The following is a 24,498-nucleotide window of genomic DNA, read 5'->3' as shown; positions in this document are numbered from 1 at the left end:
CCCCATGGGACTCAGAAGAGGGCTCCCTTGGGGGCCAGGGGACTTGGTTTCCTCTTTCTTTCCTTCCCATTATCTTCTGACTCCCAACATCTGGACAAAGACATTTAGGGCCCTTCCTGTCTCTGCCTCCCAGGCTGCACCTCTGGCCAGGCCAGCATGATGTCGCCTTCTTTCCCGGGCTTTTGCTCCAGCGGTCCCTGTAACCCTGACCTCTGCCTGACCAGAATGGCTGAAGAGAGGAGGCGGGATGTGACGCTGCTGACCCCCCGCCCCCACCAGTCCCTGCTGTCCCTGTCTCACAGTGGGATGGACTGGCCCTGGCCCAGGAATGCATTTTGGTTCTTGGTTGAGCAATGTCACTGCAGGGTTGGAGGTGGGGGGAGGAGGCGCCCACAGCCCTCTCCAGCCCGTGAGGCAGCCGTGGGAACAGGCCTACGGGAGAGACTGCCCCAGTAGTCTCTCCGATGGAGGCTGACCAGGGGCTCTGCACTGGGGGCCTGGCAGGCTGTGTGGCCCTCTCTGTGCCTGTTTCTCTGCTGTACCTGGAGGTGTAAAGAGACCTGGGAAGGTAGTGGAAAGAAAGTATGGGACCGTGGGGGGAATGTGTGGGTGGGAGTCCAGCCTGAAGTCCCTACACCCTGTAACCCTGCTGAACTTGGTCAATAGGGTACCTTGGTGGGCCCCCACTCTCCCAGCCACCTCCCATTTGGGTAACATGAAGCCTGGGCAGGGCAGGGCCCAGGCCAGTGTCCCTTGGGAAGGTGAGACTACCAGCACAGGAGTAATCCGGAGCATGGATGGACACAGGAGAGCAGACAGAGTCAGGGCGGGGCAGAGATGCAGATGAAAGGGCAGCCTCACTCCCCAGAGGCCCACAGTGGCATTTCCAGGGAGCTGGGGCGCAAGGCTCCCAGGGCCCCCATGGCTGCTCCACGGTTCCCAGGAAAGCAGACCTGTCCGGCCCCCTTCCTTGAATCAGGCTCTGAGAAGCAAGTGGGTGGACGGTTCTGGGTGCCAAGGGCTGGACGCATACCCTGTCTGCACTCTGCCCACAGACATTCTGTAGTCCCTGGCGATTGCTACTCTTCGGTTGGCCCGCCCCTTAAGCAGACCCAGAAGCCAAGCCCCCACCTAGTTACCACCTCCAGCCCCATCCTATTTTACCCCATCCCCACCCTCATCCCCCAGCCAGGCTGTGGCTGAGCTGAGATTTGAACAGGATGCTAAGTGATACGACTTTGGATCCCCCGTCTCTCTCTGGTCCCCTTCAGCCCCAACTCTGTGTCTGGACACACCCAGTGTCCTCTGGCTCTGAGAGTGCTGGTCAGGGCCATACCAAAAGGGCAGGACTCCATCCTGTCCCTCTTGCTTCTCTGAGCCTGATCAGGGAAGGGGGCTGGGCACGTCTGAGCCCTGCTTTCCTGGCTTTGCTGGGAGCCGTGGAGCAGCCATGGGGTCCCTGTGAGCCCTGCACCCCAGTTCCCTGGGGGCAGCAGGCACCAAGTCTTCAAACACGTGCACTGAGGGAGCCCTGGGCGTCAGTGGGCGGGGAGGAGGGCTATCTGTACCATCAAAGCTTGCTGGGGGCAGGCGGTGGGAATGGCCGTGAGGGAGTTAACTGTAGCTGCTTGTTTCTCTGAAAGAAAAAACTCCCCATAACAGGGCTCTGCTCTCCCTGGCCTCTTGCCAGGAGCAAGAGTAGGGGCTGAGAACTGGAAATTCAGCCACACGGCCAGCTCTGCCACTGTAGCAAGCGCTTGAAAAGGCAGCAGCTTGGCAGCCGCCGTCAGCCGTCTGTCCATATATCCACCCGGCTGCCTGGTTGCCCGCTGTTTTCTGTAAACCTGTCTGTCTGTCTATCTGTGTTTCCATCTCTGTCCAGTTGTCTATCTGGCCGTCCTCTTACTATCCTCTCTCCAGCTGTCTGTCAATCTATTTGTCTGTCTCTGGACCCCATCTATTTGCCCATCTATCCAATCATCTGTGGGTCCATCTGTGAATCATCTCATCTATTCATCCACACAGTTGTGTGTGCATCTGTCTGTCCACTGGCCTGTCTGCCTACTTGCCTCCCTGCTGCCCCGGGCTGCAGAGCCATGGCACAAAGCCGTGGGGCCACAGTCAGCATGCTGCTCCTGGGATTGGGTTTGGCCCTGGCCATCATCGTGCCCGCTGTGGTCCTCTCTCGACACCATGCCCCCTGCGGCCCCCGGGCTTTTGCCCACGCTGCTGTGGCAGCTGACTCCAAGGTCTGCTCGGACATTGGACGGTGAGTAAGAGGTGGGTGGGAGCTGGGTGGCCCTCAACAGCTGGCCCCTCCTGGAGACTTCGTGACCAGTGGCAAGCGCATGGAGAAGGTGCATATGTGTGCCTGCTGGCATGTGGGGGCCAAGTGAATTTGGGCTCCCGCAAGGAAGCAGCCCCAGGGCCCTTGTATAGAGCAGGTGACAGGCGTACGCATGGGACAGATGTCGGTTTGGGGACAATGGCAGTGTAGGCAGAGCAGAGACAATATGTGAGTCTATTCCTAGTTCCAAGGCTCAGGAAGCCCAGAGAAGGCACTGCCACCGTGTCACTGGTCTGACCCAGGCTGACCTCAATAACCAAAGCTGCCCCTTTCAGAGTCGGCCATGCCCATTCTCCAAGAATGGGTCTTCTCCCAGGGACATGGTCGAGGGGATTCGGGGGCTCTGTGTGTGAGGACTGGTCTGCTGAGCTGCACTCAGTGCTGTCCAGGGCCAGTCTCCCACCTGGACTGGGACCCGGGAAACCTGCCACTGCTGGCACCATGTCCCCCAGGGCTTCCCCTCCTTGTTTCAGGACTTGGATCTGGGACAGTAGTGGGCAGAGTGATTTTTTGATGTTTGGCATGCTAGGGCAAGTGGGCTAGTGGAGAGGGACCCCAGCTGGTATTTCTGACCCTCTTCCAGGAAGCCCAGCCCATGGGAGGCTTCTGTTGCCCACTGGGGTGGGACATGGCAGGACACTCCTACTGTCCCCCCACTCCCTCCCTGCTGGCTGGGTCTGCTTCCCGGAATATCTGCCCCAGGGGCCATTGTCAAGATCAGGCATGCTTTGTAAACCAGAGCACTGTCCAAAAGCAAGTGGGAATGTGGCCGAGTCCTGGCCCAAGGCGTCACTAGGCAGGTCGCGTCCCTCGCCCCCTTCGTTGTGGCTTCACCCTTTCTGCACGCTTTCTTTTCTGTTTCATTCATTCACCCTTTCATTCATTGCTTCCTCCCTTCGTCTGTCTGTCTCTGTCTTATCCCCTCCTGACCATGCCCTGCTGTGCATGTGAGGGTTTGGGGTTTGGGTCTCTGCCCAAGAAGCTCCCAGCGACCCTCCCTTGGTGAGGAGAACGGATATGATTTCTCCCCAGTGTTTGCATTCTTGTCAACCAGGACTCTCTGCTTCCTGTTCTTGTTTTAAGAAGCTAGGAGTAGGCGAGAGCTTGGAGCTGGCCCCAGCTTCTGTGGATCAGGGGGTCATGTGACCCCAGCTGGACTTGGTCCTCCTGGCCACGCTGCTGTGGGGTTTGATGGGGTCGCCACCTACAACCTACTCGCCTTTCCTCCCATCCCCACCACCTTTTCTCACCAGCAGGGCCTCCCAGGCCCAATCTCCGTCTACCTTATCAGCACCAGGTTTTCTCATTTCAGGTTGGGCCTTCTGCCGCAGCGAGAGCCCCTAGGGGAGGGTTCTTAGGGTTCATGTGAGTGAGGACCCAACATCGTGCTGGATCATGGACATAGAATAGATGTACGGTGACAATGAGGTCCCTTCCTCTCTGGTCTGTCATCTTCCGGTGCATGTCCTCGTGTGTTAGATTTGTGTGCAGACTTGGTGTCCCGAGGCTCTGAGTAAGTGCTTGTCTTCTAGGGAGACTGTGAACTTCAGGCTTAGTGGTGGCCCTTAGACTTTGTGACATGTCTTCTGTGACCACTCAGAAAGTCCTGCCCTCCTGCTGGATCCTCGGAGAGAGGATTCACCGCTCCTCCCTGAATCCAGTGGGATTCATGGCTCTGTTTGATTTATGAGGAGACGAGGCCTGCACAGAAGGGACCTGCCTGGTGTCAGAGTGAGTGAGCTCAGCTGGGGCGGCCATTGTCTGCTGCCCCTGAAGAGGTGGAAACTCTCCAGGGCTACTAGAGATGTGGGGTCTTCCCAGAGGCCCCAATATCTCACCCTGGACCCCAATGCCTGCCCAGCCCTCGGGCTTGGCCTGTAAAGGCTAGAGCTTTGCTAGCCAAGTGAGTGGCTGTAGAGGAGGCTGGTGGGAACCTTCTGGGGCATTGATGCCTGGGCAGTGGGCTGCAGGGTTGGGTTGGGTACAGCCCTGAGAGGTGAGTCTTGTCAGCTGCTCCAGACCCATCCAGGGACCTGTGCTCTTAGTGCAGATTAGAGCAGGGACTCTGGACACATTGCTGTACCCTATGAGACTCAGTTTCCGCATCTGTGAAGGGGGTTCATGTCAGGACTTCCCTCATGGGGAGGTGTGGAGCTCACCAGGCCCATAGGAGGTGCGTCCTTGATGGCAGGTGTTCTGACCACTGACTGTTTCAGTGGCTTGGATTGGACATGAGTCAGATCTCAGGACCTGGGGTTAGGGCCCAGGGTCAGAGCAAGGGATCCTACTGGAAGGCTCATAGGAGATTAGCGTGTGGCCCCCAACCTTTCCTTCCCTCCCAGCTATGACCCTAGTGGCTCTCTGTATTCCTGGCCAGTTCACCAGGAAATTATTGCATTGTTTCCCCTCTGGGGCTCAGGAGGAAATGGCCTGTGTGCTTGGGCACTGTGCACCGCTTGTGTGATCACACACATGTGTGAGCGTGTGTCAGACTGGGTGTGTGACAGCAGCCTTCCGGCTCCTTGAGGACAGAAACGTGTGATTGTTCTACATTGTGGCTCTCTGACAAGAACTGCCCCCATTCAGAACTGAGGAAACTCAGGCTCAGGGAGGTTGAGTCACATGCCCAGTGTCATGTAGCTGGTGAGTAGGCATTCCAGCATGGGTGGCCCCAAGCCCACGCCATCGTGCCATCATACACAGGTGTGTACAGGTATGGTCAGTGGGTGTAGTGGATGCATGAAGGTGCATGTTTCTCAACCTACCGCGTCCTTCATCAAATAGGAATGCAGCCCCTACCATCTGATAGCCATTGTCCTGGGGTCCAGGGGTAACCCAGATGGTCAAAGTCCTGGCCTTTGTGCTGAGGAAGAGAGACAATATACAAATCTGTACCAAATGCTGAGGGGTTGGAAGTGATTACTGGTCATCTGGACATCCTCTTCAGTGAAGTTTCTGTTAAAATCTTTTGTCCATTTTCCTATCAGGTTGTACATCAAACGCATTTTCTGCATTATCAAAACAATCAAATAATTTTTCTGCCTTTTAAGATATGCAATTAATGTCAAACCACCTTTGCATTCCTGGAATGAACCCCACTTGTTACTGATTTAATGTCATTTTTATTTAGCACTAGATTTGATTTGCTAATATTTTGTTTAGAATTTTTGTCTTTATGTTCATGAGAGATACTGGTCTGTAATTTTCCTTTCTTACAATATCTTTGTCAGATTTTGGTATCAAGGTTACTGGCCTCTTAAAAAGCACTGGGAATTATTCTTTCTTTTTCCACGCTCTGGAAGGTTAGTTTCGTTGTTCTTTGTTTTTAAGATTGTTTTTATTTCCTCCTTAAATGTTTGGAACAATTTACTGGTGAAGGCTTCTGAAATGGAGTTATTTGTGTGTATGTGAAGGTTTTTTAAATAACGGATTCTATTTCTTTAGTAAATATGAGACTATCAAGTTTTTGTTTCTTCTTGTGTCAGTTTTAGTAAATTCTTTCCAAGGAATTGTCCAGTTTATGCAAATTGTCACATTTATTGGCATACGGTTATTTATAACATCCTCTTATATTTTTAATGAATGTCTACAGGGTCTGTAATGAGTCTTCTTTTTCATGCCTGGTATTGGTGATTAGTGTTTTCTCTCTTTGTTCTTGATCAGTCTTGACGTGGGTTTTTATCAGTTTTATTGTCTTTTAGAAGAATCAACTTTTGGCTTTTTTATTTTATATATTGTACATTTATTTCCTCTTTCATTAATTTTTGCTTTTACCTTGATTCTTTTCTACTTCTGTTGAATTTAAGTTGCATTTTTTAAAAAAAAATTCTCTTGGGAAACACAAATTATAAGGTGGATACATAGGTTGTTGATCTTTAAATTCTCTTCTATTGTGTGCATTTAAAGCTATAACATCCCCTCAAAGTTTGGCTTTGCTTCATTTGATGAGTTTTTGTTGTTGTTACTGTTTTCCCCCTAAATGTTTATATTTTTATTTTGAAAAAGTTTTAAATCCACAGAACAATGGAATGAATACCCTTCACTTAGATTCACCAATTGTTAATATTTTACCTCACTTTCGTTTTCTCTCTCCATATATTTATGGATAGATAAAGATAAATATATTTATCTATCCATATTTTAGAAAGTTGCATTCATTATCTAAATACTTAAGCAAATATATACTAAGAATAAGACCATTCTCTTATATAACCTTAATACTATTATCACACTCAAGAAATTTAACCTTGATACAATAATAGTATCTAATATCTAGTCCAATTCAAATGTTCCCAATTGACCCAATAATTCATTCTCTCTCTCTCTCTCTCTCTCTCTCTCTCTCTCTCTCTCTCTCTCTCTCTCATCCATCTGTTTATCTATTTATTATCTATCTGTATATCTCTTTAGATCCAGTATCCAATGAATGATTGTCACCTTTCTTTAGTCTTCTTTAATCTAGAACAATCCCCTGCTTTAAAAAAAATCAGTTGATCTTCTATGACACTAACATTTTTTAGAGAAGTCAGTCCAGTTGTATCACAGCCTTTCTTCAGAATCTGGGTCTATTTGATTGTTTCTCTATGATCAGATTCAGGATGTATCCCACAAAAGACGCACAGTAAATTATTTTTTTTCCTGTGTGGTTATGTTATCAGTTTATATAATATTAGCTTAATTTTTTTCTTGTTTTAATTTTGTTTTTGAATACAAGTCAAAACTATAAGAAGGTATTCTCAGAAGTCTCACTCTCATTTATGTTGTCTTTGCCCTGTTCCTAATCAGTCTTTTAAAAGGGATCATTTTCATTTGTTTCTGATTTAGTTTTTCCTGTTTCTTTTAAAAATTTATATACTTTCTTTTTCTTTTTTCTTTTTGCTCTTTATTTCTTTTTTAGTTATTATTTCTGTGTTTCTTTTTGCAAAGCAAGCAACTATATCACTTCACTTATTTTCTCTTTTTGATATAGCTTTGATATCAAGAAAGGTTTATATTTTTGTACTAATGGCTATATGTATATTAATATCTTTATTATGTTATATATTATATGTAATTACAATATTAGATAAATAAGAGATGGGACTCTTAGTTCTTTCCTTTTTCAGATATTACCTATTGGCTCCTCTGATTTTTATGTGTCAACTTGGCTAGGCTATGGTACCCAGTTGTTCGGTCAAATACTAGTCTAGATGTTGCTATGAGAGTATTTTATATATGTGATTAACATTTAGGATTCATTGACTTGAAGTAAAACAGATTACCCTCCAAAATGTGGGTGGGCCACATCCAATCAGTCAAAGTCCTGAAGAGCAAAAACTGATGTTTCCGGGAGAAGAAGGAATTTTGTCTCATGACTAACACAGAAATCTTGATGGAGTTTCCAGCCTGCTGGCCTCCGCCACAGATTGTGAACTTGCTAGACTCCACAATAACATGAGCCAATTCCTCAAAATAAAAATCTCTCTAAATATGTATACCCTGTTTCTCTGAGAATGGTGACCGATACGATTCCCTGCTGTGAGTAATACTGAAACCACAGAGTAACCTCATCTTCCTCCTTTGCTTCCGGGCCAGCATTGGATTTGAAGGGATATCTTTTTACTCTCAGTTAATACTTATCAGTCAATCAATGATCTTATTCTATTTTTCATATATCTTTTCCCTTCTCATCCCACCCTCCATTTATATCCACACAACAGACTCACCAGCCATCATAGTTTTAGCTGTTTCTATTATTTTTCCCAGTTACTTTTCCCTTTTCCCACCAGATGGGTTTTCTGTCCACATAGTCATTAAAAGTAACATTTTTATTGGTCCAATTGACACACTTATAACATCCAATTTTATGTACAATAACACAGGGAAGTTTATTTTTATCACTACTGGGGGTCTATAAAGCTAAAGAATATATATTTTTACTTGTCATTGGCCCATAAGGAAAAGACATCAGCCATGTCCTCAAAACAATATCCTCACCCAATTTTTTATGGTTGTACTGTACCTACATTTTAAGAACAATAGCTATTGCATTGCAGTACTGTTTCCATAATAACCATCATCTTTAGTCTTAGTTTTACAAGAAAATACGTATTTAATTCTTAGTCCCACTCTTTATGTCAAAGTCTTTCCAGTTATTTTGGTTGTCTGAAGTTTTTGGTTTTTTTTATTGGATTCCTCAGAAAGCGTTCACTGGGAAAATATTCACTAAGTTCTTACATGTTTATAACAGTCTGTGGCCCTTGTAGGTGAAGGCAGTTTAGCAGGATATAAAATCCTTGGCTCTCATTTTCTTTCCTTGAATGTATGACTATAACACACCATTGTCTCTGGCATAAAGCATTGATGTTGAAAAGCCTGATGACAATTTGATTTTCTTTTTCTTATAAGAGACTTAGTCTTTTTACCTAGATGCCCAAATAATTATTAATTTTGATTAAAGTCCAGTAGGTTTATTAGAATATGGCTGTGCTATTCTGAATTGATTTTTCCATACAGTGGAGTCCTCTTTCAATACAGGGTTAAGTTGTTTTTTTAAATCATAAAAGTTTTCTTGAATTGTAGTTTTTGTTATTTATTCTGTTCCACAGATTTGGCTTTCCTCTTTGGGACTCCTGTTAAGTGTATGTTTGATCTTCTTTGCCCATCTTCCATATCTGTATTTTAAAATCTTGTTCTTCATTTCCTTTTGGTTAAAAAAATACTTTCTCCTTTTCAACTTATCTTTATTTTAAGGCTTCTCTGTAGGTTTTTGCTCTATGTTTATCCTTATTTAGTCTTCATTTCTGAGAATTTTTTTAATTAAATTTTTTCCAGTTACAATCCAATACAGTTATTTGTTTACTGGCTAAAAACTCCCTCACAGACAGAGTCATGTGAGCTGGTGCATTGTCGTGATGCAAGAGCCATGAATTGTTGGCAAAAAGTTCAGATCGTCTAACTTTTCAGCACTTCTAAATAGTAAATTTGGTTAACTGTCCAGTTGGTACAAATTCATAATGAATAATCCCTTCTCTTATATAACCATTCCCTTATATTATATTAGTTTCAAGTGTAGAGCGTAGTGGTTAGACATTTATATAACTTACAAAGTGATCCCCCTGATAAGTCTTGCACCCACCTGATACCGTGTATAGTTATTACAATATTGTTGACTATATTCCCTAAGCTGTACATTACATCCCTGTGACTATTTTGTAACTGCCAATTTGTATTTCTTAATCTCTTCCCCCATTTCACCCAGCCCCCAAACCCCCTTCCCATCTGGCAGCCATCAGTTTGTTCTCTGTATCTAAGGGTTTGCTTCTGTCTTGCTTGTTCATATATTTTGTTTTTTAGATTCCACATATAAGTGAAACCATGTGGTATCTGTCTTTCTCTGTCCAACCTATTTCACTTAGCACAATACCCTCTAGGTCCATCCATGTTGTCACAAGTGGTAAGACTTCATTCTTTTTTATGGCTAAATAATATCTCATTGTATATATGTACCACAACTTCTTTATCCATTCATCTTTTGATTGGAGTATTTAATCCATTTACATATAAAGTAATTATTGATAGGTATGTAGTTACTGCCATTTTATTAATTGTTTTATGATTGTTTTTGTAGTTCTTCTTTGTTCTTTTTTTATTCTCTTTTCTCTCTTGTATGTTGATGACTTTCTGTAGTGTTGTGTTTGGATTATTTTCTCTTTATTTCTTGTATATCTCTTATAGATTTTTGGTTTGAGGTTACCATGCTCTTCAAATATACCAAGCTTGTTTATAGCAGTCTATTTTAAGTTGGAGGTGGCTTAAGTTTGAACACATTCTATAATCACTACCATTTTCACTCACCCCCTCCATGTTTCCTCCCCCCTTTTTCCCGCATCCCCCTCCACTCCGGTTCAAGCCATTGTTTCTCAATCTAGTTGTGTAGGACACAGCTCCCTGGCCCATCAGTCACCTGCCGTCAGTCGGTCGCTCACAGTAGCTCACGGCGGCTCATGCTGGCTGCCAGCAACTCACGCTGGATGCCGGCTGCTCCTGGCAGCTCACCGCAGCTCACACCAACCTCCAGATGCTCACGGCAGCCCAGCTCCAGGAAGAGCTGTTGTTCACAATCTTAGCTGTAGAGGGCACAGCTCACTGGCCCATGTGGGAATCGAACCGGTAACCATAGTGTTAGGAGCATGGTGCTACGACCGCCTGAGCCACCAGGCAGGCCCCCACGTTTCTGTTTTTTTCATTATTTTTCGTTTCTTTTATGAGTGTGTATTTGTGTGTATCCCTTAATTTACTGTTGTAATTACACATGGCCTTCCTACTTTTGCCTTTTAACCTTTGTACAAACTTTATAATTGGTTGATTCACTGCTTTGATTATTTTTTTCTTTGTGATATTTTCTTATTCATGTTTTTGTTTTCTCTTTTCCTTCTTAAAGAAGTCACTTTAACATTTCTTGTAATACTGGCTTGGTGGTGATGAACTCCTTCAGCTTTTTCTTGTCTGATGTCTGAGAATGTTTTCTTTCATGCTTCATTCTTTCCTGAGTTCTGTAATTTTGTTTTTTCAATCTTCATATGTTCCAGTCATTTCACTTTAGGGGTTCTCTACTTCTAATGTATGCTTTTTTTTCACAGCTTCTATAATTCTTTTAATTTACTTGAGCACATTTTGAAACACGACGTTGCAGTTTGCATCTGCTTTGTGGGCTTGTGTTTCTGGCAGACTTCCACGGATGTCGTTCTGCTCCTCATTATCTTTTTTTCTTATAACAACTTAGTACAGGGTGTGACTTCAATGCTTTTTATTGTTTATGTTTAAGCAAGATGAATTTTCAGTACTTTGAGGATGGAAAGTGAGTCAAAATAGCTTTCATAGCTTCATTGCCTTTATTTCTTTCTATTGTTTTCACAAACAGATTAAACACACACACACACACGCGCGAGGTCTGACAATTAAGTTCACAAACTTGTTGCAAAGATGTTGTTAATCATTTTTTTTATATCAGAGGGATTATTCATTATGAATTTGTACCAACTGGACAGTTAACCAAATTTACTATTTAGAAGTGCTGAAAAGTTAAATGATCTGAACTTTTTGCCAAAAATTCATGGCTCTTGCATCACGACAGTGCACCAGCTCACATGACACTGTCTGTGAGGGAGTTTTTAGCCAGTAAACAAATAACTGTATTGGAACACCCTCCTTACTCTCCTGATCTGGCCCCCAATGACTTCTTTCTTTACCTGAAGATGAAGGAAATATTGAAAGGAAGACATTTTGATGACATTCAGGACATCAAGGGTAATACGATGACATCCAAAATTGCTTTTGGACTAGTTAGAGAGAAGTGTGTTACAGTCTCCCACTATTTCTTCTTTTCATTTTGCCAATTTTTGTTTCATATATTTTAAAACTGTAAGTGTACACACATTTAGGTTTTCACATCTTTCTGTTGAATTGAGCTTTACAATTATAATTTATAGTAAAACTTTTCTTCTTAAAGTCTACTTTGTCTAAACCTAGTATAGTTACATGAGCATTCTTAATTAGTGTTGCATGCTATATTTTTTGTCATTTTATCCTCTATGTCTCTTAATCTATTTTCTGAATGTTCTATCCTTTTTTTCTCTTTAAATTTGGGTATTTGTATTGAATAAATCTTTTTTTTTAAATCTATATCTAATCTGTTGTTAATCTACTGTTGCCATTGAGCTCCTAATTCCATGTTTTATAGATGCCAGTTCTCTGTTGAAATTCTTTGTCTTTTATATCCTTGACTGTAGTTATGTAGAGTCTGTCATCTGCCAATTTCATAATCTGGAGATCCTATGGGTCGTGTTCTTCATTATCTGCGCTTTCTCTTGGGTTTTGTTTGTGCCATATTACTTCTGACTTACATTTTAACAGATTATCGTTTGCTTGGTTATTTTTAACTTAGCACTGGAGAGTATACATAAAAATTATTTAAAATAATTTTTAGAAATAATTTGAAGCTTCAGATACCCACATTGTGGGATCAGAATTTGATCACATTAATTCATTGAGTGACTGAGATGATGTGCTTGTTTGGATTGGTCTATTTCTAGTTCACTGTTATTCTCAGAGTCAGGACCCCTTTCCAAGTGTGGTTAGCCAGTATGCTCAGCTCCCAGCACACGAAGATGTCAAAAGCACTTGGCCTCTCAGCCACCTCTTCCAGGACTGGCAATCATCTTGAAAGGGAAAGCAACTCCCAATGCCACACTCACCTTTCTCCCTAGGTCTGTATTTTTTCCCTGCCTCTGATACCTTTAACCAGATATTTTCTATTTGTCTCACTTTTCAAGTTGTCTGCAGGAAGTTTCATCTGAATTATTTAATCTCCCACAGGCTGTATGATTTACATTTTAACAGGTTGTTTTGTTAAAACATAAGGGAGCAAGGCAGATGCAGGTTCCAGGTGGGAGACCATTGCAATAACCCAGGTAAGAGATGCTGGTAGCTCAGACCAGGGTGGTGGTGGCAGTGGTGGAGGTGATAAGAAGGGATCGGAATCTGGGTATATTTTGAAGGTATAACTAACTAACTAGCAGGATTTTGCTGGTGGATTGAATAAGGGCATGAAAGAAAGTGACCAATCAAGGACGACGCCAAGGTTTATGGCCTGAGCAAAGGGGTAAATGATTGTGTCTTTTTCTAAGGCAGTGAAGACTAGGACAGGAGCCATTTGGGGGGCAGAGGTGGGTAGGAAGTACAAAGTTCAGTTTAGGTCATGTTAAGAGCATTTGCTCTTAGACACCCAGGGTAGGTATCTTGTCAATGGCTGGGGATAAAGTGTCTGGAATTTAGGGAAGAGAACTGGGCTAGAGATAAAATTCGGTGATCATCCTCATAGAGGTTTCATTTCTAGCCCTGAGCCTGGATAAGCTCATCCTGGAGAGGGTAAAGATGCACAAGGACCAAGGACTGAGCCCAGGGCCTCTGATGTCATGAGGTCAGGGGGGTAGGAGGAAACCCAGAGCACAGAGGGTGGAGCACAACTCCTGGAAGCTCAGTGCAGAAAGCACTCCAGGGGGAGGGAACAATAGGTCAAGAGAAATGAGGCCTTTGTCTGTGATGGGAATTAACATTTGTTTTTCCTCGGTTTGTCTTTTGACCTCATGATGTTTTATTCTTATTAAAAGTTTGTGTTTCTCTGTGCCTGAGTGTAACACTCTTAGGTCTCTCATGTTTCTGGCTTCGTGTTCTCTTTCCCATTCCAAGATTACGTGTGCCCATGTGTTGGCCCAGCGTTGGGTCATGTGACTCAGGGAAGGCTATGAGTTCAGGAGGGAGTGGCTGAGCCAAGGTGCTGGAGCTGAGGGAGGTGCTAGGGTCAGAGGTTGCACGAAGTGGAAGAAGGGGACCCAGGTCCACTCCCTTTTTGAGCCTTGGTTCCCCATCTGTAACTGGGATTTAAATGCTGGCTTCCCAGAAGTGCTGGGGGGTGGCAATGAAATCCTGAGGGTGAGGGAAAAAGCAGCCCCTGGTGAGCAGGAATGTGGCCCAGAGACAGGGTCATTTCCTCGACACAGGCCAGTCTGACCAGCACCGCAGACCTGAAGGGCCCACCCTTTGCTGCTCATGGATAGGTGGGGAAACTGAGGCCAGAGAACATTCCTAGACACTAGGGACCTGGGAGGGGCTGTGGGACCCATCAACCCAAGTGTCAAGCCCTGATAGCAGGGCAGGATCCTGGGATCACTTGAAAAAATCCAATCTTAAAGGAGTTGGAGCTCATGTGTCCCCAGTAAGATGGGGAATGGTGGCTGTCCAGGCTGGGCTCCTGGGACGACTGGGAGGGAGAGAGGGGCTGGCCCAAGCCTGTTATAAATGAACCAGTGTCACTGGGAGGACCTAGGGACTAATGGCAGCAGAAACACTTTGCAAACTGAGCAGCACCTTATATATAGTAAGGGGCAGTGTAAATGGCATCACAATTTGCCATCTGTAGAGTGCTGTGGACCTGTGAGTGTCTGGACTTGACAGGGCAGCCTGCTCTGGTCTCAGATGGCTTGGTGGCAGCAGATGGGCCACCCACCTGTTATCATTCTCCAGTGAATGCCAGCTAAGCAAGCCTAAATAAGGAGGCTGGGGCAGGAGGGCCAGGCCCCTTATTTTGTGCTGTGTTTTCCAGAGCCATCCTCCAGCAGCAGGGCTCTCCCGTAGACGCCGCCATTGCAGCTCTGGTCTGTTCCACCATCGTCAACCCCCAGAGCATGGGCCTGGGCGGAGGGGTCATCTTCACCATCTACAATGCGACCACAGGTGAGTCCATATGCGACACCCATGCAGAGGATGGACTTGTCCATAAGCACTGATGGCGAGGTGCTTATAGCATCCTGAATGTCTGGCCGAGCCTATCCCATCCTCCCACGCCCCTTCTTGGGTTCTCTTGGTGTCTTCTGCCTCCCCCCACCCCCATCTGTGCAAAGCCTTCATGGCAGGTCCTGTTCTGAATATTAGCACAGACATCAATTTATGATACCGAGAGGAAAACAGAGGCCCAGAGCAGGGCCAGGGACATCTGAGGCGGACCGTGGTGTGGACTGAGACCAAGCAGCCATACGAGTACCCCTGACCACTCACATGCCCTGCCCTGACTCCAGGAAAGGTGGAAGTCATCAATGCCAGGGAGACGGTGCCCACCAGACATGTCCAAGGGCTGCTGAAGCAGTGTGAGAAGGCCCGGCCGCTGAGCATAGGTGAGACCCCAGGAGGGGCCCCTGGGGCTGACCAGAATACCCCCTGACGGGGCAGTGTGCCTCATGGACAAGCTGAAACACCCTGGCACTGGGGGATAGCAGTTGGGGGATGGGGAGCCCCCACAGAGGTCCTGAACTACTGGGATTGGAGGAGTTTTCCTGGGAGAAAAGCTCTCTGAATAGGGAGGATGATCCAAGCAGAGGGACAAACCCAGGCAAAGGCCAGAGGGTTCAGTGGAGATGGGCTGTGGGGATAGGGGTCCCGGGGCCAGTTTGTGCTGGGTCCTATGGACCTGGACGTAGACTTTGTACAGAGGGCAGTGGGTAGCCACGGGGGGTTGAATGAGGGAGGATGTAGTCAGGTGTGGGTGCCAGAAAGCTCACTCTGACTGCCATGGCTGGGGGGCAAGTCTGGTGGGGCCAAGTGTGGGGGTGATAAGAGAGCCCGGAGGCAGGCCTGGCAGCCCTGAGGCTGAGGGCAGTTGAAGGCAGCATGGGCAGGAGCATGACGCTGCCACACCTTGCAGGGGCCCAGTGGATAGGGGTGCCTGGGGAGCTCCGTGGCTACGCTGAGGCCCACCACCGCCACGGCCGCCTGCCCTGGGCGCAGCTGTTCCAGCCCACCATCCAGCTGCTCAAAGGGGACTACCGCATACCCTTTGTCCTCAGTCAGTACCTAAATAGCAGCTTCCTGAGGCCTCTCTTGCATGCATCCTCCCTGAGGTGAGCACCGCCCTGGGGGCGGGGGGTGTGGGGAGAGGATGCCAGGGCTCCACCTCAGCTCCTGGGTTCCGGCCACTGCCTGTCTGAGCCCAGCCCCCAACCAAGCTCCTCCTGAGCCTCTGGCAGATTGACCCTATGTGGGTGCCGGGGCACTTTGCATGGCCAGTATTTTGTTTTCTCAGTTCCAACCTCTGGGTTCTGTGTGGCAATAACCTAATGCGAAAGGCTCAGGCCAAAGGGAATTTGTGCCCAAGTGATGACTTCAAGGGTGTGGCTTTGGGCTCTGCCACTGTCCTCCGGCCCTGCCCTCCTTCTCACTCTCTGGGCTGGCAGGAGGGCTCTGGCCACCACCCTTTCCCACCCTACCAGCCCACTGACTAGGTCCTCCCAGGAATGTAGGGACAACAGGCCCTGGGTGGACACAGGCCCTACTAAGGAGTGTGACCTCCCTGGGCAGGGTAATCAGTGAGGTGAGAGAATCCTAGAGAATCTGTCCCCTTGACGTCCACCCCAGTCCCTCAGGACCTCGGACCAGGACTGCTTCCCTATAGAGAGGCCCTGCAAGAGTGTGGCTGCCCTCTGGAACCTATGCCCACCCTGAGGCTGCCTCCCACCCCCCAGGCAGCTCTTTTTCAATGGGACAGAACCCTTGAGGCACCAGGACCCATTTTCCTGGCCTGCATTGGCCACCACGCTGGAGACCGTGGCCACGGAAGGTGCAGAGGCCTTCTATACAGGGAGGCTGGGCCAGACACTGCTGGAGGACATTGCCAAGGAAGGTGAGCCATGCTGAGGTCCCAAAGCCTCCAGCCCTGCCAGAGAAAGAACCTGGTTCCGCTATTCGTTTCTGAGGGCAAGCTCTTCCCCAGGCCCTGAGGAAGTGCCGGCTTCACCCAGGGCTTGGAGAGGCTGTGCGCCTTCCTGCCTACTGCTGGCAGGGACCCTGCCCCTAAGGCCCTTGAGGAGCAGAGCTCCTGTGGATTAGAGCCAACAGAAGGGAATTATTGGTGACCACGGTGGGCCATGGGGGGCTCCTGGGCCTGGAGCTGGCCACCCTCACAGTCTCCCAGAGGCCAGTTCGCCTCTCCTACCTTTCCCTCCTCCCCCCTACCCAACCTGTCTGCCTTTGACCCCTGTCCATTTGGCCCCCTTCAGCTCTGGTGCCACTTCCCACAGATTCACCCTCATCCCTCTCTGGGTCTAGAAGACTAGGGGACTAGGGGAGCCTCACTGTGTAACCAGGGGCCAGTGGCTGTCACACTTCTCCTATTTTCCCATCTGTACATTGAGCCTTCTCTGTCTCACTTCAGGCAGCCAGCTGACTCTGCAGGACCTGGCATCATTCCAGCCGGAGGTGGTGGACGCTCTGGCGATGCCTTTGGGAGACTACACCCTGTACTCGCCACCGCCACCTGCAGGGGGCGCAATTCTCAGCTTCATCCTCAATGTGCTTAAAGGTGAGGCCCCAGGCCTCCAGCCCAGAGTCCTGCCCTGCTGGTAACTTGAACTCCAAGCCCAGCTGTGCCCTTGGGCAGCCATTGCCTCTTCCAGCTCAGCCCCCTCCTCAGATGCTGAAGACAGAGCTGTGGAAATGGGTCAAAATGGTGTGTTCTAGAGCTGGTTTGGGGCTTTGCTGGAGGGTCTGACGTCATCCACTCACTGAGTCCTCCCCCCAGGTGACCTAGTCCCAGAGCACAGGAGCAGGTAGGCTCCACAGGTGGTGAGCTGCCCGTCCAGTGCATGCATCCGGTGAGGCCTGGCCTAGCTTATCGCTACTGCAGGGTGGTGAGGGGGATCCTGGCAGTGCCCAGAGCTGGGCTGCCTGGGGCTGACTGTATTCATTCCCTGGGTATGCTGTAACAAACGACCACAAGCCTGGTGGCTTAAAACAACAGAAATTTATTCTCTCATAGTTCTGGAGGCCAGAAGTTCAAAATCAAGGTGTCAGCCAGGCCATGTGTCTTCTGGGGGCTCTGGGGGAGAATCTGTTCTTTGCCTCTTTCAGCTTCTGGTGGCTGTCGGCATTCCTAGGCTTGTGGTTGCATCAATCCAGTCTCTGCCTCGGTGGTCACACGGCCTCCTCCCCTTCTCTGTGTGTCTGTTTTATAAGGATACATGTGATTACATTTAGAGCCCACCGGGATAACCCAGGGTAATCTGCTCCTCTCAAGATCTTTAACTTAATCACACATTTTGCCATGTAAGGTAATATTCACTCTTTTGCCATATATGGTAATGTTCACAGGTTCTGGGGATTTAAACATGGACAAATCTTTTTTGGGGGGGTTCCAACATTCAACCCACTATACAAGGTGACCTCGACCTGCGTCCACTCCCTTTCCAGGGTTCAACTTCTCTGCGGAGTCGGTGGTCAAGACTGAGGGGAGGGTGAACTTGTACCATCACTTTGTGGAAACGCTCAAGTTTGCCAGAGGGCTAAGTTGGCGGCTGTGGGACCCTCGAAGCCACCCAGAGGTCCAGGTGAGGTGGCCTGGGCTGGGCCCAGGGCTCAGCATGAAGGGATGAGTGGGCCAGTGAGTGCTATGTCCATGGGCCATGAGAGCCCGGCTGGGTGAAGTCGAAGGGGTGCGTACAGGGTTGGTTCTAGAATACGACAGCCTAATAGTGGCCCAGGGCAGGGAGGTTACATCAGGTTTGGGGACTGGAAGAAACCTTGGAGTGGCAGGTATGGGAGGGAGCGGTGGCACCACATCTCAGAGGACCTAGAGTGTGGGCAGGGTCTGGGGGTAGCCTCCTGGGCTTGAGGAAGGACAGACTGGAGAGGGTCTCCCAAGGGGGGCCTTCTGCTCTGTGGGCCCACCTGGCCCCCCACTGACCCCATCACCTGCCTGCCCACCCCAGAACACCTCCCAGGACCTGTTGGGGGAGGCTCTGGCACAGCACATCCGCCAGCAGATCGACGCCCGGGGTGACCACGAGCTCAGCCACTATAGCCTGGCCGGGGACTGGGGCCACAGGATGGGCACGTCCCACGTGTCTGTGCTGGGGGAGGATGGCAGCGCCGTGGCTGCCACCAGCACCATCAACACTCCGTGCGTGTACCCCGGAGGCAGGAGGGCAGGCCCCACTCTTTTGCTCTCTAGACCTGAGTTTTCTGCCCCCACTTCTGCGCTCAGCCTGGTCACCCAGCCCTAAGCCTCATGTTGGTTGTCACCATGGGACATCACCTTGCTTTTCCCATTTCTTCTTCCTCTCTATCAAAAGGGCCCTACACCTCTGACATCTGGCTGAAAGGGCTGCTTGTTGATGTGTGGCCTGGAGCCAGGACCCACCCAGGGATGGGCCTTACGCAGAAGGACACCCTGATGTGGGCCATGGGTAGATCTTTGGGGGTGCTACCACAGAGAGAATAGGGGCTCCCGCATGCTGGAGTGCAGCTGCTAACACGAGGGGATCCTGGAAGGTTGGCAACTGGGCATCCATGTCTGGTGCCTGAGCCCAGGCTTCACCGCCCCGTCTGCAGCTTTGGAGCGATGGTGTACTCACCACGCACGGGCATCATCCTCAACAATGAACTCCTAGACCTATGCTGGAGGCACCCACCAGGCTCCCATGTCACCCCTCCACCAGGTGAGCATAGGGGGGCCCCCAGTGGGGAGAGGAGGGAAGGCGGGTAGGGTGGGTGCTGCATGGTGTCTCCTGGGACAGCCATCCCTACTCGCCTAGCCATGGTTTGTAAGGTGGTGAATGTAGACAGAGATAGAAGTGGCAGTCCTGTGGGGTGCTGGCTTAGAAATCAGGCTGCAGGTGACACTCGTCTGGCCTCCAGTTCCAGGCGAGCGGCCGCCATCATCCATGGTTCCTTCCATCTTGGTCAACGCAGCCCAGGGGTCAAAGTTGGTGATTGGCGGGGCTGGTGGAGAGCTCATCATCTCTGCTGTGGCCCATGTGAGTCCAGGGACCCTGGTTGGAATGTCCCCTCTCTGAGCAGCCCTGTTGTCCTGCTCTCCTGGGGGCAAAGACGGGTCGATGTGGAGTGGTTGGTATACCCTCCCTCCCTCTGTCCTTCCAAACTCCTTCCTTTCCCTCTATCCTATGTCTCTCCCCCAGGCCATCATGAACAAGCTGTGGCTTGGCTTTGACTTGCAAGCAGCCATTGACGCCCCCATCTTGCATGTGAATGACAAGGGCCAGGTGGAGTACGAGTCCAATTTCAACCAGGTGAGGCCATGGTCTGAGCCACCTGTAGGCTGGACACCTCAGTGCATACTGCTCAAAGCCCCTGCGTGGACCTCAGCTACTGAGTGTCCTAGGCCCAGCACACTTCAGCTTTGGGAGCCATCAGGAGTTGAGAAGCTCAGTGGGAGAGGCACCAGTCCAGTCCTGTGTCCTCCAAGGCAGAGGACAGGGTGTTGTCCATACTTCTCCCAGGCCAAGTACGTCAGCACCTTGGCCCCTGCTCTGTCTATGCTCTTCTCTCCACAAGCTAGTTTTCCGGGCTGTGGCCGCTCAGACTCTCCCTCATTATGATCTGTTTCCTCATGTGATCTGCAGCTTTTATATGCAAGTTTATTTGTAAAAGTTTACTTCCATGAGAGTCTGCAGAGGGATGGAGGAATCTGGATTTCATTGGTGCTAGTTCTTACAAACATTTCTCAGTTACCCCACACAAGCAGGTCCAGGAACGGAATTCCACCCCCCACTCACACCCGCGCCCCAGCAGATGGTCTGCTTTCTCAGAGCTTCTCTAGGCTGATGTCTTTTGCTAAGACCTAATTTAAAAGGCTGATGGCTTTCAAGGCTCCAAGCTTCCTGCCTGGGTTCAGTTCAACTAGCTGAGTTCAAGGTCCTCAAAGCTATCTTTCTTGTTGAGACTCTCCCATGGCCCTTAAAACTCTACTGACAACAGAGTGAGAGGTCGTGAGCCCAAAGGGCATGTGTCATCCCTGAGAACCCTGGTCTGTGGGCCTGAAGACTAAGGACCTCAACCCGTCAGGCTCAAAATCTGGGAACCTGAGGCCTTTCCTCACTGTGTAAAGTCCACCCCATGGCAGTATGTCGAGTGCTTCCTCAGGGCTCATTCTCTTAGGCCTGTCTCCTTGACCTTGACTGAAGGTCCTTACTCTGTGAACACAATTCTCCGAGGACCTTGGACTCTATGGATTCAGAAAAGACAGCCTCACATCCAGCGATCTAAGATCCTTAGCTCCCTCAGAGTTAGAGTGTTGGCCATGCAGGTCTAGGGCTTTCTGTGAATTCCTAGGCTCTGGGTAGGAACTGTGAGACTCCAAGTTTCTTCACACAAAAGCCCAGGGACTGAAGCCACGTAGGTCTTTGTTCCTCAGGGCCTCGGAGTTTGGCTAGTAGACCATAAGGAACAGAGTCTCTGAGGAGTGCAGGCCCTCTGTGGCCTTGACAGTGAGGATCTTGGCCTTCAAATCTAAGGACATTGGGAAACTAGTGTGTCAGGCAGAGAAAGTGTGGAGCCCCTGGAGACCTCACCTTGCGAGTGGCTCTGGTCGTATGGCCTCACCAGGTGACCTCAGGTCAGAGGCCCTGGTCCTAGGGACTGGAGGACACAGGGCTCTTTGTACCTAGAAGTCTGGAATCCAGGGTCCTGATTGGATAAGATCCTTGAACTCTTGGTCCAAAATGATAACTGGAAATGTGAGGCCCAAATAGCACAGGTCCCTACATTTCAGGATTTGTGCCCCTTTACAGACTGGGAAATATGTGGAGGCCATAACCTTGAAGCAAGTTACTCAGTGTCTTAGAAACCAGCACTTGGGTCCCTGATGCCCTCCAATTCCACAGACTTAGTGTCTCAAACCTGAGCATTTAGGGCCTGGTGCTCTGAGCACCTCACTCGTGGGGACCACTGGCTCCTTTAGCGTGGGGGTCAATAGCCTTGGACTTGTGGGCAAAGGGCAGAGCAAGCTGTCAGAAGCTTTGCGTCTTTCTTCCAGCTGGTTCCTCAGCCAATTGGGCCCTAAGCTCGTGGGGCCTCAAGCCCTGAGGAGTTAGACTCCCATGTTTTGGGTTTGGGTTTTCTCATGTGGGTGTTGAGATGGAAGGTCGTATGTAGCACAACAGAGCTGGCATTAGGCCTTTCCTCCTCCATGTCCCAGGGTCCCCAGAAATGGAGACCCCAAGGTGGAGGTGAGATGTTGAGTTGGGCAGTTCTTATGTAAGGAGGATCTGGGACTCCAAAGGCCCAACCTTTACTTTCTAGAAGGCTTTGCTTTTAAGGTCCTCGAAACTGAAGGCCTCTCAGCCTAAGCCTACCTTCTGCACTAATGCGCCTGGATTCCTCATATGTTGCACTCAGGCCCCTGGTGTCTACAGGGACAAGCTTTTTGCATCTCAAGCTTCTTCTGGCCTGGGTAACATCCTCTCCACCATGTTACTTCTCTAGGGCCTTTTGAGTGGGAAGTGTGGACTAATGCTCTGCAGACAAGCCTTCACCCAGTGCTCTCCCCTGCTCACCTCCCACCCCCTGCCCAGTCCTGCCTTCTAGGTCAGGGTTCTCATGTTCCTGCTTGGGCCTTTTCTCCACTGGAGGCAGATCTAAGCTGCCCTCATGTGTCAGCTGGCCTTCTTTCCTCTCCAGGAGGTGCAGAACGGGCTCCAGGACCGGGGCCAGAACCAGACCAGGAGGCTCTTTTTCTCGAACGTGGTCCAGGCTGTGTTCCAGGACGGTGCCTGTGTGTACGCTGCAGCGGACCCAAGGAAGGCTGGGGAGGCCTCAGGCTACTGAGGCCACTGCTCCCAAGAGCTGGGATCTGGCCCAACATCAGTCTGTGGCCTAGGCTGGCTGTGGCTGTGGCTGTGGGACTGAGCATTCTGACAGGATCTGGAATCCGTGGCTGGAGGCCAGCCTGGGGCTTCAAGAGGTGGGGACAGCATGGCAGATGGACGACTGTGGGGGCTTAGCCCTCCTGCAGAACCCGTGGTGGGGTTCTCGCCCTGGCCCCTCTAACCTTCTCCAGCCCTCTCCCCAGGACTGTGGCACATACTCCCCCTCTGACCCTTCTCCCTATCTGTATATGCTCTAGTTCAAATTAAAGTGGAGGCTGGACCATGGCCTGATATGGGGTCGAGATAGGGGAGGGAACCCTCAGAAAACACACATACATACTCTGAGCTCCTTTGTAACGCACCACCATGGAGGTGGGGAAACTGAGGCTTAAAGACAGCCTGGGCCTCGTCCAGGCCACCCCTCTGGACAGAAGCAGTGCCCACTGACCAGGGCCACCTGTTGGGGAAAGACAGGGGTGTGGCCTGGGGGCTCTGGCCGAGGCCTGTCTCTGGATCTTGCCCTCCATGCCAAGAAAATGTTGGATGAAGTAACAGCTAACACCCCAGCCTTGGCCCCACCCCCAACAGCCTATGTTCTCACCTTTAGCACTTTGACACTTTGCATGAAGCATTCTTTGCTGTGGGGGTTTCCCCACGTTGCACGTTTCCCCAGGGATGCTTTGCAGTATCCCTGTCCTCTACCCACTAGATGCAGCCGTACACCCCAAAAACAACCAGTCTCCAAATCACCCCTGGTTGAGAACCACCACTTTGGACCAATGAGCCCCCAACCACCGTGAATGACTTTGCAGCTGCTGGGTGGGCCACCCTCCTTGAGGGGCCTCACTGGACTCACCTGGGCATCCTGCCCCACACTGGTTCCTGGGAATATCGGAGGTCCCCAATCTACCCCAAACATCCCACAAGGGGATGCCTCCACCTGGCAGGGCCCAGGAGCAACTCCACGACTGAGCCATCGCCTCTCACTCTGCCCCTGAGTTGGGCCAAGCAGAACAGGGGAGAGGATTAGTTCCCTGTGTCTGCTGAGACAAAACACCACAAACAGTGCCTCAAAACAACAGAAATCTATTCTCTCCCAGGCTGAGTCTGAAATCAGTGTCACTGGGCAGAAATCCAGGTGTGGGCAGGGCTGTGTTTCCCCCAAGGCTCTGGGGGCCAATCCTTTTTGCCTCTTCCAGCTTCCGGTGGCTGCTGGTGTTTCTGGGTTTGTGACCGCATCCCTCCAACCCTCCCTGTGGTCGCAGGGCCCCCTCCTCTGTGTGTGTGAAATCTCCCTCTGCTTCAGGCGGGTCTGGGTGGAGAAGGCACCCTCAGAAAGTGTGTAAGGACACTTGTGGATATATAGGGCCCACCCAGATCATCTCGGATAATCTCCCCATCTCAACCTTTTAACTCAATCACCAGTCACTTTGCCATATAAGGTTACATTCACAGATTCCAGGGATCAGGACGTGAACATATTTGGGGACCGTTATTTAGTTGACCACACATGGAGAGTGAGGGATCTTAATCCCTGAGCTGGGCTTGACTAGGAGGGTGGAGGGGGTGTTTTGACAGACTTGACGAGGAAGGTCTAAGGACAACAGGTGCACTCTGAAATGCACTCAGGCAGCCTGGAGGCCACCGGCCCCTCCCAGGGCCTGGCTTCGGGGTGGGGCGGGGGTGGGGGAAGTAGGGGACAGGCTTTCTGAAAGCGCAAGTCCGGTTCAGGGGTCAGGGTTGCAGAAAAGGAGGGCTTAGACAGAAGCGGGAGCAGAGGGGCTTCAGACCTGGGGGAATCCAGAGGCTCGCCCTGTAGCATTAGGACCCTCCACAGAGTGGCCTCACCCTGGGCAGGCTCCCCGGCCACTGTCCCGATGACTCTATCACATTGAATTTCATAGCCAGCAGGGGTGACAGAGCTTCTACCCTGGCCTCCAGCCGCTTTCAGTTTAACAA

General features: G+C 49.7%; 1 protein-coding gene across 5 annotated transcripts; it reads left to right on the top strand.

The window, feature by feature from the left end:
* The first annotated feature begins 412 nt into the window (after window positions 1-412).
* GGT5 (gamma-glutamyltransferase 5) lies at window positions 413-22,824 on the top strand. Of its 5 annotated transcripts, none has more exons than XM_074321380.1 (12): window positions 413-568; window positions 14,490-14,620; window positions 14,962-15,057; window positions 15,585-15,780; window positions 16,402-16,559; window positions 17,091-17,237; window positions 18,125-18,261; window positions 18,643-18,833; window positions 19,205-19,371; window positions 19,571-19,689; window positions 19,852-19,962; window positions 22,352-22,824. In XM_074321380.1, the coding sequence occupies exons 2-12, from the start codon at window positions 14,572-14,574 to the stop codon at window positions 22,496-22,498; spliced, it is 1,518 nt and encodes a 505-aa protein (XP_074177481.1). In that variant the 5' UTR covers window positions 413-568; window positions 14,490-14,571; the 3' UTR covers window positions 22,499-22,824. The 5 variants fall into 5 exon arrangements, with proteins under 5 accessions (XP_074177481.1, XP_074177479.1, XP_019565892.2 ...); XM_074321378.1 differs by lacking the exon at window positions 413-568 and adding an exon at window positions 1,613-2,269; XM_019710333.2 differs by lacking the exon at window positions 413-568 and adding an exon at window positions 1,618-2,269 and having other exon boundaries at window positions 19,265-19,371.
* Window positions 22,825-24,498: the final 1,674 nt, after the last annotated feature.

Source organism: Rhinolophus sinicus, linkage group LG16 (genome assembly GCF_036562045.2).
Source record: "Rhinolophus sinicus isolate RSC01 linkage group LG16, ASM3656204v1, whole genome shotgun sequence".
In the NCBI taxonomy this organism is placed as follows: domain Eukaryota; kingdom Metazoa; phylum Chordata; class Mammalia; order Chiroptera; family Rhinolophidae; genus Rhinolophus; species Rhinolophus sinicus.
The sequence above is the reverse complement of the archived record's forward strand: the minus strand, read 5'-3'. Positions and strand labels throughout refer to the sequence as shown.

Coding starts and splice junctions, on each gene's coding strand:
- GGT5 (XM_074321378.1), top strand. CDS start 2,097: ATGGCACAAAGCCGTGGGGCCACAGTCAGCATGCTGCTCCTGGGATTG. Junction 14,621..14,961: donor CATCTACAATGCGACCACAG/GTGAGTCCATAT, acceptor CCCTGACTCCAG/GAAAGGTGGAAGTCATCAAT. Junction 17,238..18,124: donor CATCCTCAATGTGCTTAAAG/GTGAGGCCCCAG, acceptor CTCCCTTTCCAG/GGTTCAACTTCTCTGCGGAG.